The 17921-nt window shown below is 57.7% G+C and overlaps 1 protein-coding gene across 1 annotated transcript in view; it reads left to right on the top strand.

Annotated features, from left to right (window-relative positions):
• N4BP1 (NEDD4 binding protein 1) overlaps window positions 1–17710 on the top strand; it is a 36101-nt gene extending 18391 nt beyond the window's left edge. The window contains exons 2-7 of the mRNA XM_054570313.1: window positions 131–1824; window positions 7971–8101; window positions 9721–9817; window positions 12301–12408; window positions 15473–15580; window positions 16916–17710. Coding sequence (XP_054426288.1) covers window positions 131–1824; window positions 7971–8101; window positions 9721–9817; window positions 12301–12408; window positions 15473–15580; window positions 16916–17264 — 2487 coding nt within the window. The 3' untranslated portion in view covers window positions 17265–17710. The remainder of the gene's footprint in view (window positions 1–130; window positions 1825–7970; window positions 8102–9720; window positions 9818–12300; window positions 12409–15472; window positions 15581–16915) is intronic.
• The last annotated feature ends 211 nt before the right edge of the window (window positions 17711–17921 follow it).

Raw genomic sequence — 17921 nt, 5'->3', positions numbered from 1 at the left:
CCATCCTGGGCCGCGGGTCAGACACCCCTGTTTTTGACTGTTGTAGGGCTTGACATTTGTACTTAAATGTGTAAAGTAATCTGTGTTATAAAGAGCTTTTGTGAACTGATCTGATGTCCTCTTCTTACAGGAATATATTAAAGGAATCTGTGAACCTGAACTGGAAGAAAGAGAATGTTACCCCAAGGCCATGCACTGCATTTTCGTTGGGGCGCAGAGCCTGTTTCTGAAGAGCTTGATCCAGGACACCTGTGCCGATCTCTGCATCCTGGACACCGGTCTTCTCGGCATCCGAGGGAGCGCGGAAGCCGTGGTCATGGCCCGGAGTCATGTTCAGCAGTTTGTAAAGCTCTTCGAGAGTAACGAGAACCTGCCCAACAGTCAGAAAGAATCGGAGGTGAAAAGGGAATTTAAACAGTTTGTTGAAGCCCACGCAGACAATTATACAATGGACTTGTTGATTCTGCCCACTTCCTTGAAGAAAGAACTGCTGACACTCACACAGGGGGAGGGGGACCTATTTGACACCGGGGGTGACGAGGATGCGGGTGACGTCAGAGACCCAGAGCAGGCAGAGTCTCCACGGGGCGCTGCCCTGGGGCCAGGCGCCGCTGCCGACGGGACAGTCCTGCAGGAGGAGGCGAGGAACAAAGCTGGGACCCCTGTTTCTGAGCTTGCAAAACAAATGGACACCGTCTTTTCTAGCGCGCAAGATGTGCTTTTTGTTCCAATCAACGGCCTGACCCCAGATGCAGAGGCACTTTGCAAAGGCCGGGTTTGTCACAAAAGGCGATCTTCTGACTCTGAAGAAAGGCATAGCAAGAAGCAGTTTTCTCTGGAAAACGTTCCAGACGGGGCGCTCTTGCGCGGTAACAAGACGTCGGCTGGGAGCGGAGCCGTCGACCCGTCTGACTCGTCTCCCGAGGCCGACATTCCAAGTCCGGATGTAAAGGACGCTACTGAGGAGATGGAACACAACATCCTGGTCAACTTCTTTAAAACCATGGGCTATTCCCAAGAAATCGTTGAAAAGGTCATTTGGGAGTATGGGCCATCTACTGAGCCATTATTGCTCTTAGAGGAAATTGAAAAAGAAAACAAACGATTCCAAGAAGACAGAGCGTATTCACCTGGTACTGTGTATCCAGAGACCAACAAAACAAAAAATAAAGGTGTTTGTAGCAGCATAAATGAGCTTGCAGTGGACTCTACTCCAAAGAAAACACAAACTCACGCACAGCAAAATATGGTAAAAAAATCTCCTCAGTTACCATTCAAAGTAGAATCAAAACCATGTACCTCAAATTGCAAAATCAGCGCTTTCAGAGCAGCACCCGTGGAGCTGAAACAAGACCCCTGGGGCCCACACCAGAGCTACCTGGGGAACGTGGACCTTGAAACGGATGGGCTCGCCCCCTCTGTCTCCTCTTCAAGTCCCAAAGAAGTCAGCTTCGTTTCTAGAGGAGCAGCGGGTCACCAGCCCAGGATCCCTATTTTTCCTGAAAATGGCGTGCAGCAGCAAGGAGAGCCCTTGCTCCCAAACGCTCTCAGGGCTGCCTGTGAGAACCGTTCCGGGTGCTGCGGCTCTCCCCAGTCTAAGCCAAATTGTCGGCCCCTTTCTCCACCAGTCCCGCGGCCCCCGCTGTCCCCCTCGGCTGCTGACGCGAGGTTGGTGGGGCCCTGCGATCACATCGACTCCTCGGTCACGGGTGTGCAAAGGTTCCGAGATACTCTGAAAGTGCCCTACAAGCTGGAGTTAAAGAATGAACCGGGAAGGACGGATTTGAAGCACATAGTTATAGACGGGAGCAATGTGGCCATCACGTAAGTCCACTCTGCCCGCTATTGTACTGTCTTGCACGGTGCCCTAGGCCTGGTCCCAGGGTCGCCCAGGATTGCCTGAGTTTGTAGGAACTTCCTGTGCCTCTGCTTAGTTGATCTGTAGGCTTACGGGGTGGGGTGGGGGGGGGGTGCAGGGAACAGTTGATTAGAAAAGCTTTGTTGTTCTACCTTCAAGAGTTGTACATTTGGTCCTCCCTGGGGAACCTTCCGTTCTGGGGGCAGGAGCTGATAGGAAGTTTGTCCTCCCATGTTGCTTTGCCTAGTAATAAGCAGTATAGAGACTTGAAAATCATTAGGCTCCTAGTACCGTGAATGCCCTTGGGTTCGGGATGTGAGGGTGGAGCTGAGGGCAAGACGACCTTCCTGCCTCATTGGCTGCAGCGCGCGGGCGCCCAGCAGAGTGCGCAGGCCAAGGCTGCACTGTGCCTCTCACGCTGCGGCGCTGGGGGCTGCTTCCTGAGGCTCTCGCCCGTTGGAGCTCCCTTGTGGGCCTCTCCTCTTACTAAAAGCTCCTATGTTGGTTTTTAGTAAGAACAGCTAAGTGACCATTTCTGCGTGGCCTTCCTTAGCATCGGAACCCGGGTTCCGATGTCAGGCCCCTGCTAGGAGCTTGGGTTTCCTCTGTGAGGAGCAGTGTGACATCACGGCTCAGAGGAGTGGGAGGGCGGCCGGACTCTCCACCCCACCGGGCACCAGCCGCTGACCTGGGGCAGCTGCCTGCCTGCTGAGCTCACTTGCTCACTTGCTGCTGTCTGTTGCCGTTCGCCCTGTCCTGAAGGATGTCTTCATCATACCAGCAACTGCCAGGTGAAGGCTCCCTCCCAGTTTTCAGAGGCAGTCATTCCATTGACTTGGAAGAAGACCTGAATTTCGGGAAGCAGGGCCCCTGAGCGTGGGATGCAGGAGAGAAGCTGAAAGGTTCCCTGGATTGCTAACGTGTGTGTGGCGCCTTTGCTGGGGGCGCTAACGGATCGGTGAACGTCTTCATTTCATAGGGATGCTTGATGAGATTGAAAATAAGCTTTATTGTTGAAATACATGTGTTTATATAGTTGTTGTTTTTTGTTTTGTTAAGTTTTTTATTAGTGTTTTCAAATAGCTGCACCAGAAGGTAGAGTAGCACAGGGAACCCCACGTCCAGCCGCCCAGCCTCGGTCCTCCTCGCCCACGGCCTGTCTGCCCATGACGGTGCGGCGGCCGTTTTCCTCCACGCCCCACCTGCCGCCATCCACCGTGTCTCCGTGAAGGCAACCTCAGACACACCGCTTCACCCACAACTATTTTAGTACCTGTTTTTGAAAGGATTTTTTTGAGTTTTATTTTTTGAATGAATTATTCATGCTGTCCTTTGCTGAAAGAGCCAGCATTTCATATGTTGGTGTTTGAAGAGTGGCAGTAAAAACGTGGACACTTGTCCTCATTTCCAAGCAGCAGCACTGCTTGCCGCCCTTGTGCCCAGGCAGCCCTTCGGGGAAGGCCCGCAGCATCCGAGCCCGTTGCAGCATGCGGCGCAGCCGCCACAGCCCGAGCCTGGTGGTGTCAAGTGCAGGCCGTGATTGTGAGTAATCGCCGTCCTTTTTTCATTTTTTTGTATGTGGGAAGATTTCCCACATTGGTGTTCGCAGAATAAGAAATGCAAATTAACGTAGAGTCAGGGTGGTAATGACGCAGTTTTAAAAGCCTTTCTGGAGTGGACCTGTATTTCGCAGCTGGGTGGCTGCTTGGGTTTGGAGGGGTCTCTCCGTCCGTGACGGACGCCTCCCCCAGCTGCCCTCCGCCCAGCCCCACGCGCGTGTGTGCCCGTGTGTGAACTCACGCCCTCGGGCACAGTGCTGAGTCCTGCAAACCTGAATCGGTGCGCCCGGACGACCACATGCGGACTGGCCTTGTGGTTTTGAAAACTGATTCTTTTGAGAGGGTGTCAATTTTCTTTGACTTCACAGATGTATAAGTTTAAAAACACCACTTTTACAAAGAAGACAGATTTACAGTTTGATATAGATTGATTTGAGAATATCAGTCATTAAAATTAACTTACTCTGGAAAGAAACTGCTTAATGGGCATAGGGTTTTATTCTGTACTGAGGAAGTGTTTTGGAACGAGATGCAAGTGGCGGTTGTACAACCCAGTGAATGTACTAAATGCCACTGAATCGTTCACTTTAAAAACGATGGTTTTCGTTATGTTCAGTACACCTCAAAATTTTTTTAAAGTTGGAAAAAATTAATCCTCACTCTAAACTGCTTGTTTCCATGTGGAATGAGACTGACAGGCTGCCCCCCGAGGAGCGACTGCCCCCGACCTGCCCCCGGGACCGCCCCTGGGGCCCCCGAGCCTGCCCGCGGTCGGCACCCAGTGGCTCTCTGTTGAATGAGGGCCGTAAAGAGGAGGTGGTGGGAGACCAAGCTTTTTTAGGTGATTTCAGGTTTAGATGATTTCACCCTCCATGTATGATTTGCAATTCCAACGGCTACTTCAATGGTCATTTTAGGTTAAACTTCAACTGGGGCCATATATTTAATTCAACTAATATTTGGAATCTTAAAGCCGAAACTCTTTATGTGTCAGGTACTGTACTTTGTCTTTTCAATAATAACCTTCGCAACAATTTTGGGAGGTAAAAATTATCTGTAATTTATGTAACATAAAATGGCATAGAAACCTCGCCCCGGATTACAGGCGTGAGACCTGGGCTTCTGCTCTCCCTCCCCCTGTACCCCCCCGGGCCCCCCAACCACGAGGCTGGGCCCTGGGGCCGCACACCCCCAGGGAGCCGCAGGAGCCCTGATGGGTGAGCCTTACTCACTTACCCCCGCCCACGGGGAAAGTCGTGAACATGGAAATCTGGGTCTTTAAGCAACAAGGGCTCAGAACCCCACCCCAGGCAAGGCGGCTTGGGCCCACCCATCCCGGGTTTCTGCGAAGCCTTTTGTTTCTTTGCCAGCTGGTGTCGGCATCTGCAGTTCTGACACACACCTTGAGAAATTCCAGAATGCCCTGCAGAGTACTGCTGACTGGACATATCTCTGCTTGGTTTTTCCCCGTTGTCACCGAGAGTGAGTCAGATGATGAGTAACTGGAAATTGTTGGCGGTGTGTAGCTAGGCGTTGCAGCGGGTGGCCGGCCGGCCCTCAGCCCTGTCGGTCCGAAGCTGCAACCCGCGAGCACCGGCCGATCGGGGTAGGTGATCTTGTGTGGAGTTGGGGTTTGCCCCTTCACTTTACCAGAACTGTGTGTTTTAACCAGTTTTCATGCTAGTCTTTCTGTATCAGAGTTCCAGGACTATTCTTATTAAAGTGGAAGCTACAGGAGGAAATTCCTCTCCCTGGGTCATTCAGAAGGGTTTTTCGCTATTTCCCCACACTGCCCTTTCTAGCTCTGTGATTGTCATCACCTTTTACCCGCTCTCTGTCATCTGTCAGCCACCTTCCTTCTGCCTCGGACACTCTTCCTTCTGGGCGGCTGCCCGCGGTCATCCAGGACACAGCCTGCCGCCGCGGGGCTCGCGTCCAGCTGCGGGGCTCGCGTCCAGCTGCGGGACGGCGGGAGATGGGTGCCCCTCGTGGGCCCGATGCCTGTCCGTTCTGCATTTGGGGCCAGGAGCACCCGTGTGGGCCTCCTCGGAGGTTAGAGAGGCGTCTAGAGAGGAGTCACTGTGAGGGTGAGCTTCGTCTCCGCATCAGAGCGAGCGGTGGGGCCGCAGGGGCCCCGAGACAGTGGGCACTGAGTGCGTCCCTGCTGGGGCAGGAGGCGGGGCTGCGGCAGGATGGACCCTCTGGAATGTTTTGAGGGTGACAGTTTGGCTCCACTTGATTTCCTTCTGTGGCTGTATTTTCTGGGTGAATGAATATGTTCTTCCCTAGAGATTTTTGCAGGGTAGCACAAGTCTTTGGATCTTACCACTGAAGGTAACATTTTTGGAAATTAGTTTAGAGCTAGTGTTTCTAGAAACTAGCTCTGAGCTTCCCCTGTAAGCGGGTGAGGGTCCGGGGCAGCAGAGTCTTCTCTGCCTGCACCTCCGTCCTCTGCCTGGGCATCCGGCGGCATGGGCCTGGGCCCTCCGCACCCCGGGCCCCCCGCCCCAGCATCACGGAAGCGCTAAGCAGCAGAGAGGGTGCGTGCACGCTGGGAGCTGGCGGAAGGGGCTGAGGAGGTGCCTCGCCAGCCCGCGCAGCACCCTTCTCTTCCGGGCTTCGTGTCCTTTCCAAGGCGGCTCTGTGTCCCCCGGGCCTGGCGTTTGGGGTTGACATCAGCTCTAGGTCTGTCCTGGCTGCGAAGCCATTAGAATGATTGTTTTTAAAGATTAAAAAAAAAAAAAAAAATACCCCCTTCCATCTACAAAAACTATGTCCGATCTATTTTACTGTAACAAATGTCAGTTGTTACGTTCTTCTTTTTTTAAAGATTTTATTTATTTTTAGAGTGAGGGGAAGGGAGGGAGAAGGAGGGAGAGAAACATCAGTGAACAAGAGATACATCGATAGGTCGCCTCTCCTGTGTCCCCAGCTGGGGACCTGGCTTGCAACCCAGGCATGCGCCCTGACTGGGAATCAAACCTGTGACTTCTGGTTCGCAGGCCGGTGAGCCACACCAGCGGGGGCGCATTGCTATGTTCTTGCCATAGTTTGAATGCTTCTGGATGAACAAACCACTGAATTATTTCATCAGGAATGGGTGTGCTGCGTGTTAACCGGGGCGCGCCCACGCCTGTGCAGTCTCATTTGTGGCTCACTGAGGACACAGTGGGCTCCAGCCTCTAGAGGCATTCCTGAGTCGCTCTTCCGGATGCGAGATGTTGGCTGCATGTCCAATGCCATCCTCCTCCATGAGCACACAGATCACTGGGGACGGCACCCCGTGGGGTCCTCGGATCCTCGGAAGGGCCCAGGCCCAGGGGGCGGAAGCCCGAGTCCGAGGCCCGCTCCCTCGCCCTCTGGCAGTGCAGCCTGGGCGAGTTGCCCCGTCTCTCCTGAGCTGTCCTGCTTGCCTGGCGGGCCTCTCAGTCCAGTGCATCCCCGAGTTCTGTGCCTCAGGCGCCTGGCGCAGGGTAGCAGTTGGGGGGGTTGGTGCGCAGAGGGAGGCTGCGGGCCTGAGCGCTGCAGAGGGCGGAGCAGGGCAGGTGTCTGTACCTGCGCGCCAGAAGAAAGCTGGACCCCCAGGCCAGGTCGGGAGCATGATGACCTGGGGTGTGGGTCAGGCGTGGAGGGGGCGCAAAGCCAGACACTGGGTATGTCTGAGGCCTGGGGCTGCGTTTCAGGGTCAGCCCTGCGGGAGCTGGGGGTGGCTGGGGCCGCACGAGCCCGAGGGGCAGGACTTCCAAGAGCAAGGGACAGCGCCACCAAGCGGTTCTGACAGGGAGACCTCAGGCGCTGGGAGGGGGAGAGATCTGGAGGTGCAGGAGTTCATGTCCCCGGAGCACAGGGGACCGTGGAAGCAGGGAGGGCACGCTGTGCCCGTCTGCGATGGGAGCATCAGAGTGCCAGGGCTGATTGCTTTCCCATCTCATGGGTCAGCAAACGGATTACCACTTGCAAAACTTCAATCTTGTCAGAAACATTTCTTCAACTTTCACTTTTACTTAACTGTCAGAGAATAAAATTTAAATATTTTTTCCTAGTTTCTTTTGGAACATGTCACCAGACTTGGGGGCAGAGGGCATTTTTATCCCCTCTGCCACGGCCGGTCACCACCCGTTGGTGCGAACCGCGGCTCGGGGGGGGGCCCACAGCCAGGCAGAGGACGCCTGTGCCGGCGTCTGCTCCCCACCTCCTGCGTCCTGCCCCACGGGGGGCCTGCCAGGGCTTCAGTCTGTCCGCTCAGCCTCGCCCTGACGCTGCAGCCCTTGTGCCGTGCGGTGCCCCAAAGGGCAGGGAGCCCTCCGCAGCGGGCAGGGCTGGCCCGCGGAGCTCGCAGCCACCTGGGCTTCAGCAGCAGGTCTCCTAGCGGAGTTCGCGGAATGTTCTCAGAGGCCCAGGCAGGGAGCTCTAGGATGGGCTCTCCCTCTAAAAGGCAGAAATAAAAAGTGCCGAAGACAGGTGGCACCCGGAGTGCAGCGTGCCCCTGGCAGGCGGTTGGCACAGGGACACGTCCCGCTCCCGCCTGAACGGGCCCTACCGCTTCCTTACAGCCACGGCCTGAAGAAGTTCTTCTCCTGCCGGGGCATCGCCATCGCGGTCGAGTACTTCTGGAAGCTCGGGAACAGAAACATCACCGTGTTCGTCCCGCAGTGGAGGACGCGGCGCGATCCCAACGTCACAGGTGAGGCTCTCTGGTTCCCTGGGTTTCTGACGGGGCGTGGAAGGAGTTGGCTAGTCATCGCAGCACGCCCCTTCCCGCGGCCTGGGCGGCAGCTCTAAACACACAGCCACGGGCGGGGAGCTCCCGGCAGACGGCCGCCACAGCGCAGGGCAGCGTGGAGAGCGCCGGGCGCAGGGAGGGCCGCCCCGCCCTCCTGAGTGGGGGCGCCGGGAGGGCGCGCTCTGTGGCACAGCGTTTTCTTAAAGCCTTGGACCTTTTCTCTCTCCATTAAGCTGGGTTTCTGCCTTTTTTTTTTTTAATTGTGTTTCCTGCGGTAACGTGGGTTGGTAAAATTACACAGGGTTCAGGGGTATGATTCTATACTACATCACCTGTGCATGGTTTCGTGTTCACCACCCCAAGTCAGTCTGCCTCTTTCTCTTTGTAAAAATTTTATTTTATTTTTTCCCATCATGCTTCTCCAGTATTATTTTTGAAAATGGTCACGTGATAAGTTTGGAACCCTCAAACAGAATGTCATTTTAACGGTCTGCTCAATAGCTAATACAACTCACTTTAGCGCGTCACACTGCTCTGCACGGCCGCCCTGCAGGCCGCACACACAGGCGCCCCCTCACTAGGAGCCCTGAAACATCCCAGAGAAGCCCGATGTGGCTTGTCGCTCGGGCTGCAATGGGAAGGCCCAGCGAAGGGCTGTTTCGGCGGCCCCCCGCAGAGTCCCCGTGCCCAGAGGGAACCGGAAGCAGCAGCAGTAAGCCGGGAGGTGGGAGGGGAGAGCAGGGTTCACCCCCGCTGAAGGGGAGGTCAGCCTTGGCCCCTGCCCCCCAGGGGGCGCTTCCCTCAGCAGGTGCTGGGGGGCCAGGCAGACCCTGCGTGTCCTGTCGTGGCTGTTTTTCGCAGCACAGCCCCTGGAAGAGTCTGGTGGGCCAGCTGTGCGGTGCGTGTCTGGGCAGTAGAGCACTGCGCTGGGCGGTCGAGCTTAAATCGGGGCTGAGCGCCCTCGTGGCGGACGCAGGTGGGGGTCTCCGACCCTGAGCACTTCATTGCTCTTCTGCCCGTGACTGGGTTTCTGAAATGTGGCTCTGGCCCTCCTTTCTCCTCCATCACGGCGCAGCCCTGGGAGACCAGCATATGCTGGCAAGCTGGCTGAGCTGCCGCAGCATCCACCAAAGGGAGGCTGTGACGGGCTCTTGGCGGGGACCCAGCAGGCCTTCCAGGGCCTCCCTCTGCCTCTCCGGCACCCTTCCGGGCCCCGAGGGCGTTTGGCCCTCGCTCTTAGTCCTCTACTCCTTGCCCTGTGGCCGTCAAAAAGTCCTAGATAGTAGGACTCATTACAAACAGGTTTGTGGTTCACTTTTGTTAAGAAGCAAATGAGCTGAACCTATTTAAGTTCAAAAATGGCCAGTCAGTTTTTACATTGCATTTGCCTTAGTATATGCTTTGATTGATTTTTGTTTCCCCAGTGAGTTAGTCACAGTGAGTCTCCCTGAGTCAGGGGAACGAGGGTGTCCCCCCGCCCCCACTCTCCCAGTGACGTGTTTGGGGGAACGTTCTTTTACTTAAAACAGCGGAGCCAATAGTCTTTTTCTGAATGTGTATTTAACTTATTCCGCAAACAGAACAGCACTTCTTAACCCAGCTCCAGGAGCTTGGAATATTATCTTTAACTCCTGCTCGGATGGTCTTTGGAGAAAGAATTGCTTCTCATGACGACAGGTATGAAGGCCGTTTTCCTTCCTAAGGCGGGCGTGGGGTGGGGGGGCCAGGCGCCTGCTCCATGGGGCGAGTCGTCGTGCATCTAGACCCACGCTCTGAAAGGCTCGCTTTATTGGGGGGGTGAGAACTTTCATGTGCACGGTCATTAGGGCTGTATGCTTAGTGACCTTTGCGGTGCAGGCGTGGGAGCAGTTTACGTAAGTTGTTCAGTTAGAATTTCTTGGTCTTTTTAAGTAAAACACAACTGGGAATCCGTAAGTAAAAGCAGGTATCAAATGACAGTCCTTCCCAGCACATGCTGAAAGTGACGTCCCCCGGCCCAATGTCCTTGGCTCCCAGGCGCCCCTGGCTCATGGCTGTGGCAGCGCCCACGCCCCAACGTCCCCTCTGCACTGCGGCAGGTGCCAGGGCAGAGCCCGTCCCCTTTGCTTCTTTCTCAGAGCTATGCTGAGCACCAGGCAGGTCCAGCAGGCAGGGCAGGGCCCCTGGGATGCACAGTGCAGACACACTTCTCATCCTGAGCGCCCCCCCGCGCCCCTCCCCGCCCCCCCGGGGCCCAGGCACAACCAGTGGCGTGAAAGCCGGTTCTGCGCTCCCTCTGGGGCTGCGTCAGCAGGAACTGAAGTGGGGGCTGCCTGGCCTTTCCTCTCCTGCAGTCACCCCTTTGTTTGCCCTTGGCTGGGCCATGTACAGCCCTAGTGGGCTTGCCTCGGTGCCCCCCCCCTCCAAAATGCGCCCCGCACAGGAGACTGCGCTGAGCTTGGGACCCAAGCCAGTGGATGGCAGGCAAATGGGTGACCTGTGAGAAGAGGGCCTGGCAGGGGTTGGGGGCCTGGGGAGGGCAGCCCACATTCGTCCAGCCAGGGCCGGGGTGGGGGGCGGGCGGCGGGCACCCTGCCACCCTGGGGAGGACCCCTGGAGGCTCGGGGGCGGGGCGGGGCGGGCTCTCGGCCCAGACCCTTCTGTGCTGCAGCTCGCGCCCCCACCGTCCGCAGATCCGGCGGTGGGTGCCAGCCCTCGGCCAGAGTTCTCGAGTCCTGTGGCCCCGGGCTTGCAGCGGACGGGGTGCCCGTCCGGATCCACGGCCCGTGCGTGCAGAGGCCTCCCGGCCTGTCCTCCCAACTCCCCTGGGGGAACGTCGCCGCTTACCAACTCGTGCCAGTTAGAAATAGTTTGTAAAATAGTCATTGACAAATCCGAAATGCTAAGTCATGTTTACTTCCCGAGGCTTCCTAAGATCTATGAAACTGAGGAAGCTTGTTTTGTTTTGTAATCTCCTTTAAATACGCAGTGCTACTAGTAAGCTAGTAGTTGTTTGTGCCTTTAATTCTAGCGAGTCACTTAGTTTATTGTTTCATCATCTTGTCTGCATTGCCGTAGATAAGTGCCATCATCCTAAGGGACAAAACTCCCACTGTTGCCCTGGCTGGGTGGCCCAGCTGGTTGGAGCGTCGTTTGGTACACCAGAAGGTTGTGGGTTCAATTCTCAGTCGGGGCGTGTATGAGCGGCAACCAGTCGCTGTTTCTGACATCCATCTGTCTCCCTCACCACCACCCGCCCCCCGCTGCCCCCGCTGCCCCCACTTCCTCTCACTAAAATCAATAGACATATCCTCACGTGAGGATTAAAACAAAAACAAAAACAAAACATCACATTATCCTCCCAAATCTCTCAGAGGGTTTGAACATGGATAATCTCCAGCACTGAAACAGAACCCTTTGCACTGTTTAATTCTTACCGTTTTTGTTTTTTTTATCACCATGTATCTTTTTTTTTTTTAAAGGTTTTGTTTTTATTTTTAGAGAGAAGTGAGGGAGGAAGAAAGGGAGAGAAACATCAATGTGTGGTTGCCTTTCACGCGCCCCCTACTGGGGACCAGGCCTGTGCCCTGACTGGGAATCGAACCAGCAACCCCTTAGGCAACGACCATTCAGTTCGTAGGCCGGCGCTCAGTCCACTGAGCCATGCCCGGCAGGGCACGTATCATCCCATAACTTGGATTTGAGTAAATGTGTAACATGGGCCAGACAGAACGGGAGTCTCTTCTTAAGTCAGAGCAGGAGAGGTGAGCCTGCGGGAAAGGGACCTGCAGGACTGGCTGGGCCCGGCAGCTGGTCTCCGCGCCGGAGCACAGGGCCTGACAGCCGAGAACAGCACCGGCTCCGGCTCCCCCACCCCCCACGCTCAGGCCCTTGTGTGCCATCTCACCACCACTGTTGACTGATGAGATGCTTTTTCTAGAAAAATGTATAAACGTGGTATGAGAACCAGATCTTCATTATAACCATGCTAGCCATTTCAGAGTATCGGCATTTCCGGCTGGTCTGCAGTCGACAGGGCTGGACATGCCCGCCTCCCGGCCTGGTTGAGTTGCCCGGTTTCCAGGGGGCGGGGGGATGCGCTGCGTTCCCTCCCAGTGCAGCCCCCTGAGCTGAGCCGGGCCGTCCGCCTGCCCGCTTTAAGCTCTGCTCTGTTTCCGCAGGTTTCTGCTGCACTTAGCGGACAAAACAGGCGGCATCATTGTGACCAACGATAACTTCAGAGAGTTTGTGACTGAGTCAGTCTCCTGGAGAGAGATTATTACAAAAAGGTAATGTTTTCCTCTTTGTCCTTGGTAGAACTATTTCACTGTTCGCTGTCGGGTTGTGCCTGCGTCTCGTTTGTTTTGGGTCCGCCTTGGCCCTGCAGAAAGCAAGATGGAAACCAGAGTGTGCCAGTCCGTGGGCGTGGGGTGGGCGCCGCGGTGCCGCCGGCCGCCCGCCCAGAGGCCGGCGCCCCTGTCAGGAGGGTCGTGCCTTCGTGGCGCCGGCGACCCTGCCGGCTGCCAGCGCAGCAGAAGCGGCCTCCTGGCGCTGAGGGGGCCTCAGCAGGTCGCCGGGCTCCCGCGATTCGCCCAGCTGGGAGCTACGTGGGCTCCCGGTCCGGCTCCCCGGTGGCCGCGTGAGGTGGGCCGCGCAGCAGCACTCAGTTCTCCGCCAGCAGCACGGTGTCCAGGGCGCAGTCCCGTCAGGGCGCCTTCTGCCCAGAGGGAGCATCGGGTCCCACAGCTAAGGCCCCCCACTCTCCCCCAAACACACACCCAGACCCCAGGCACCAGCCCGGCTTCTTGCCAGCCAAGCCCCCCACAGGGCCCCCCCTCCCCCCAGCTCAGAATCAGCACCTGTCACATGTTTGCGTCGTCCCCGGTGCTGCTGGCCCACGAGTGAGAGCCTGGAGGTGCCCACAGCCCTCCTTGGGGGGGCCCACAAAACTCGGATTTTATCTTTAGAGGCGGAGGAGGGAGGGAGGGAGAGACACATTGACTGGTTGCCTCTTGTGTGCCCCCTCCTGGGAACACGACCCGCACGCAACCCAGGCACGTGCCCTGACCAAGAATCAAACCAGTGACCTTTCGGTTTGCAGGCCAGCACCCAGTCCACTGAGCCACCCCAGCCAGGGCGTTAGCTCACCATGTGTTGTAAAAGCACAGGGCTCGGGAACAGCCAGGAGGACGAGAGGCGCAGGGCAGCGTGCGGGAAGGGGCGGGGCTCCGTGCCCCTCCGGGGAGCCCCAAACTCAAGGCACCATCCCATGGCCCCCGGTCCAGAAGCTCAGGGGACCCCGTGCCGTGGGGCCTGTGGGGGCATCATGAGCAGGCTGATGGATTAAACCCCGACCCCTCCCTCTGGGAGGTGGAGGTGTGTAGGGCTCATAGGGCCAATGTCCAGATTGGGTGGGCGGGTGTCCTGACAACCAGCGTCCACCCCTGGGTGCTTCCGAAAGTTACCTGTCACCCCTACAAAACACACCTCCTGCTCACCATGCCTGGGATGCTCTGAGGGCTTCCAAAGCTGTGAGCCAGGAGTTGTGGGTGAAGACCAAATCCACATGAGAGCTGTGTTTTGGACGTCTGCGTGACCAGGTACATGTTTCATATAAACCACAGTATTACTGCAGCTGGGTTTAATAGCAACCGTGACTGCAGGAAAAGGACGTGGCCGAAGTCCGTGTGCGACCGCGCTTCACCTCACAGGAGGAGGGGGGCATTCCTGCTTTTTAACGGCGATGCTTTTGCTTGAGCCTTTGACCATCATAGTTTAACCATCTGTATTGAAAACAGGTTTGAACATCATCTAAAATAAAGGCAGGAGTTGAGCATGCATGGCTCTCGGTCTGTGGTAGGCGATGGCGCCCTCAGGGTCCGGGGGCGCAGGCCTCCAAGACAAAGCACCAGGTGACCGGTGACTGACAGGCGAACGCAGCCGTGGCGGGGGGGGTGCCTAAGAGTGCCAGCGAGCGTGCTGGTGGCTGGGTGCGGACTGGCGCCCCTCGGGGAACACGACCCGCACGCAACCCAGGCACGTGCCCTGACCAAGAATCAAACCAGTGACCTTTCGGTTTGCAGGCCAGCACCTCTGGTGGGCTCCACTGCTGCCCCATGTCTGGTATTTCTATCTTGCTAAGCATTAGGGGGTTATACAAAAATGACATTTTGCTCAAAGTGCCCGGGTAAGAGTTAATTACTATCGTGTTTTGACCCACGTGTTGTTAGTAGCTGAGCCGAGACTCGGCCGCCGACCTCTGGGCACAGCTAGCCAGCCTCCGGTCTTCCAGGCGTTGTTTCTGTTGGGTCTTTGCCCTGGGCTCCTTGTCGGCGTTTACTGGACACATGTCTGTGCGCACCTGCAGGTTTAATGCATTAGGACAAGTCTGCACAGCGAGCCACTGCTTCTAGGGTCCACCAGCAGAAGGCGGAGGCCCAGATCGGGGCAGCAGACATGCACTTGGACTTGCATTTTCTCCCATTTTTCCCGGACTTGCTGACCTGAGATGTCACCTCTGCGCGTATCGTACTGTTGTCCTTTTTTAAAGGCCGCCTTCCATGGCTTCGCCCGTGGACATGTCGTGATGGCCGAAAGCTCTGCTGAAGGAGAGGGTTTATTGAGCTTCCGCTCCCCAGGAAAGGACCAGGGCCAGGGACGCCGAGCCTGCGCTGCCAGCCATAGGGCTGGTGGGTGGGGACAGCGGTCCCGCAGCCCTGGGGTCCGGCGCTTGCACACACCATGTTTGGGGGAGAGAGACGGAAGCTGCTGGAAAAGAACACATGCGGGGGGACGGGCGGGGCAGAGCCCACGCGGGAGGGACGGCGACTGCTTTCGTCGGTGGCATCTGGGCGCTCCGCACGGTGCCCGGAGCCCCCACAGTGAGGCGGAGCCAGCCTGCGGCTGGCCCACAGCTCCGGGTGGACTGCCCGTCCCGCTGTCACCCGCCCCCGCCCCTGTAATTTAACGCGGGCCACCTCAGGGTTTTCTTGTGAGGCGCGTCTTCTCAGAACTGAGAACCGAAGCCTTTGTTGCACACCTGCCGTGTCCTCAGCTGAGTCGGTAGGGCTCGCTTTCCAGAGCGACACTGAAAGTCCTGTCGAAAGGAGCTGCCTGCTCCCCAGGCCCAGAAGAACGGCCGGAAAGCTGTGCCGCGGGGCGTGGGAACCAGCCGGCGCTCTTTCCCCTCCTGTGTTTGCGCCTGTGAAGGGATTAGTCGGGTGCACTTCGGCCCTGGGGGCCTTTAAGCAGCCCTGAGATTTTACAGGTGGATGGCGGCGGGAGCGGCTGCCGCCCGGGGGCCGCACCCCGCGCCCAGCGTCAGCTGCAGCCCTGTCGCCCCTCTCTCCGCAGGCTGCTCCAGTACACCTTCGTGGGGGACATCTTCATGGTGCCCGACGACCCCCTGGGGAGAAGCGGGCCGCGGCTGGAAGAGTTTCTCCGGAAGGAAGCCCCCCTCAGGTAGCGCCCTTGCCGGTGGTCGTGTGTCGGCGCCTTTCTTTCCCTTCTCCGTGCTTGTGTGCAAGCGCTGTCTCTGGAGACTCAAAATGGCATTTTATTTTTTAAAAAAATAGCCTTAGTCCTAGTGCTGGTGCTGTGTCTGTGGAAACGAGTCAGGCAGGCACGCCAGAGCCCAAGACCCTCCCGCGTGGCCCTTCCGGTTTTGCTCCTTCAGCTCTGATCCAGGACTGGGCGGGGCCAGGCCTTTCCCGCGGGTCTGAGAGGACAGAGCAGGCCCTGCCAGCCCCGAGCAGCCGGGCCGCTTAGGCCGCTGTGTGTGCCTGGGCGTCTTTCCACGCTCGTGTCGGCGCCCCCGAGGCGCGCGGTGCGCGGGGCCGCCTGGGTCTCCCACCACCGACGGGAGAGGCTAATGTCTGCCAGTGCCTGACGTTGACTTGAAACTTTCGGTTTTCTTTGTTGTGGTTTAGGTTTGTTGTTTGGGTTTTTGTTTTGTTTTTGACTCATTGCCAGTGTTGTTCCTGTTCCCAGAATCCTCAGGTGTGTGCCTGGGCGGCGGGCCCTGTGACCCAGCCACAGGCCTGGTCTCTCCTTTAAACTAACAGGGGCGGCACTTCAGAGTGTCTGCCGCAGCGCGGGGCGGGGCGCGAGGGGGACGGCCGCCCCCCCAGCCTTCTGGGGCAGGAGGACAGTTCAGTGGGTCGTTCCCAGGCACAAGGGGAGAGCCTTTCTGGGCTCCAGGCTTGGACTGGGGTTGGGAGGCGTCACGCGGAAGACACCAGTGCAGTTTCCCCTCCCTGGTCTCGTGAATCATCTCCCTTTGGAGCCTTCGGGTTGTTACATGGATGAGGCCCTAGTGCCCCACAAGGCCCTGCCTTGTTCCTCCTCCAGACGTCCTACCTTGAAATCCGCTGCTGGGCCTTGAGACCCGAGGCCTGCGGAGGAGCCTCAGGCCCGTGGGTCAGACCTGAGCGCCCTGCCTTGCCACTCGCCCAGCGGCTCCTGACGGGGCGCTCGGCACTGGTGAGGGAGCGCAGCCCCCCGCCCCCGCCCCAAGGGGCAGCACCTGAATCGGCGGGGGCCTCCGGCTGCCTGCAGGGCCCCCCACAGAGCCCCCCACAGAATCAGACCTCTGGGAGAGCAGGGCGCTGCCCCCCTGCCTGTTGGGGGTGCCCAGGTGATGCAGGGGCGCCGGGGTGTCCCGGCGGCGGGCGGGCGGGCGGGCAGGTGAGGAGCTGCCATTCCCTGTCCCCGCTCGTCTGGAGATGCTGCCTGGGCAGTGCCCAGGTCCCCGCTGGCCTTACCGCCCCACTCACCCGGCCTCGCTTCCTTTCACAGAGACATGCAGCCCCTGCTCACCGCCTTGCCGAGCATGGGCCTGTTCGACCCCAACTTCAGGGGCCCGGGCGCCCAGGCAGCCGGCGCCGGCCACCAGCCCCCGGCACGGGCGCAGGGCCCCCCACCGGGCCACTGGCTGCCTCCACAGCCCCGCTTCTCCCCGGGGCCCGGCCTCCCGCAAGGCGTGCCCGGCCCGGCCCAGCGGTCCACCGCCGAGACCGGCGAGCTGCGCGAGGCCCTGCTCAGGATCTTCCCGGACTCGGAGCAGCGGCTGAAGATCGACCAGATCCTGGCGGCCCACCCCTACATGAAGGACCTGAACGCGCTCTCGGCCATGGTGCTGGACTGAGGGCGCCGGCGGGGTCCGCGGGGCGGCGGGGGCGCCACAATGTGAAGAAACCCATCTCCCGGTGGGGTCGCTGTTGTCTTGTACAGAAGAAAAACAGGTGTTTTGTGTATAAAAAATCTGGGTTTTCAAAGCCAGCTTTTTCTATATATAAATTATGCTGCTATTACAGACTTAACATTTTCTGTAAAAGGAAAGTCTACATTTTCTGCCTGTTCAGAACTGTTTAATAGCAGTTACTCTTGAGTGTATTGACATTTTTATGTTTTTTAAACTATTTTCCTTAAAGCTGAAGATATTGACAAATGGATATGATTAGCCTTTCTAAATAAAAAAAATAATAATAAGAGCTGCTTTCCTTAGGGAAAGCAGGACCTCTTAAAGTATATTTTCTTGCGATGACTACATCCCATCCACTAGCAGGAAGTGTGTGCGCCCCTGCCCCCGCCGCCTCCGCCCTCCCGGGACTGGCCTCCCTTGGAGCCGCCTGTGCTCCCGTGGGTCTCCATCGGAGCCGTTGCTGAGTGTGGCCTCCGGGGAGCCACTAGAGGGCACCTCGTGCCCAGCGTTGTTAATGACAGGGCACAGTGGGGCTGACGTGGGGCCTTTGGGAGCTGGAGAAGCACAGCCCTTCTCCCGGCCCCACCCCTGCAGGAGGGG

The sequence above is a fragment of the Pteronotus mesoamericanus genome, unplaced genomic scaffold (genome assembly GCF_021234165.1).
Source record: "Pteronotus mesoamericanus isolate MK-2021 breed Mesoamerican mustached bat unplaced genomic scaffold, CSHL_Meso_final contig_202, whole genome shotgun sequence".
NCBI classification, from domain to species: domain Eukaryota; kingdom Metazoa; phylum Chordata; class Mammalia; order Chiroptera; family Mormoopidae; genus Pteronotus; species Pteronotus mesoamericanus.
Note: the sequence above shows the minus strand (reverse complement) of the source record. Positions and strands in the feature narration are given on the sequence as shown.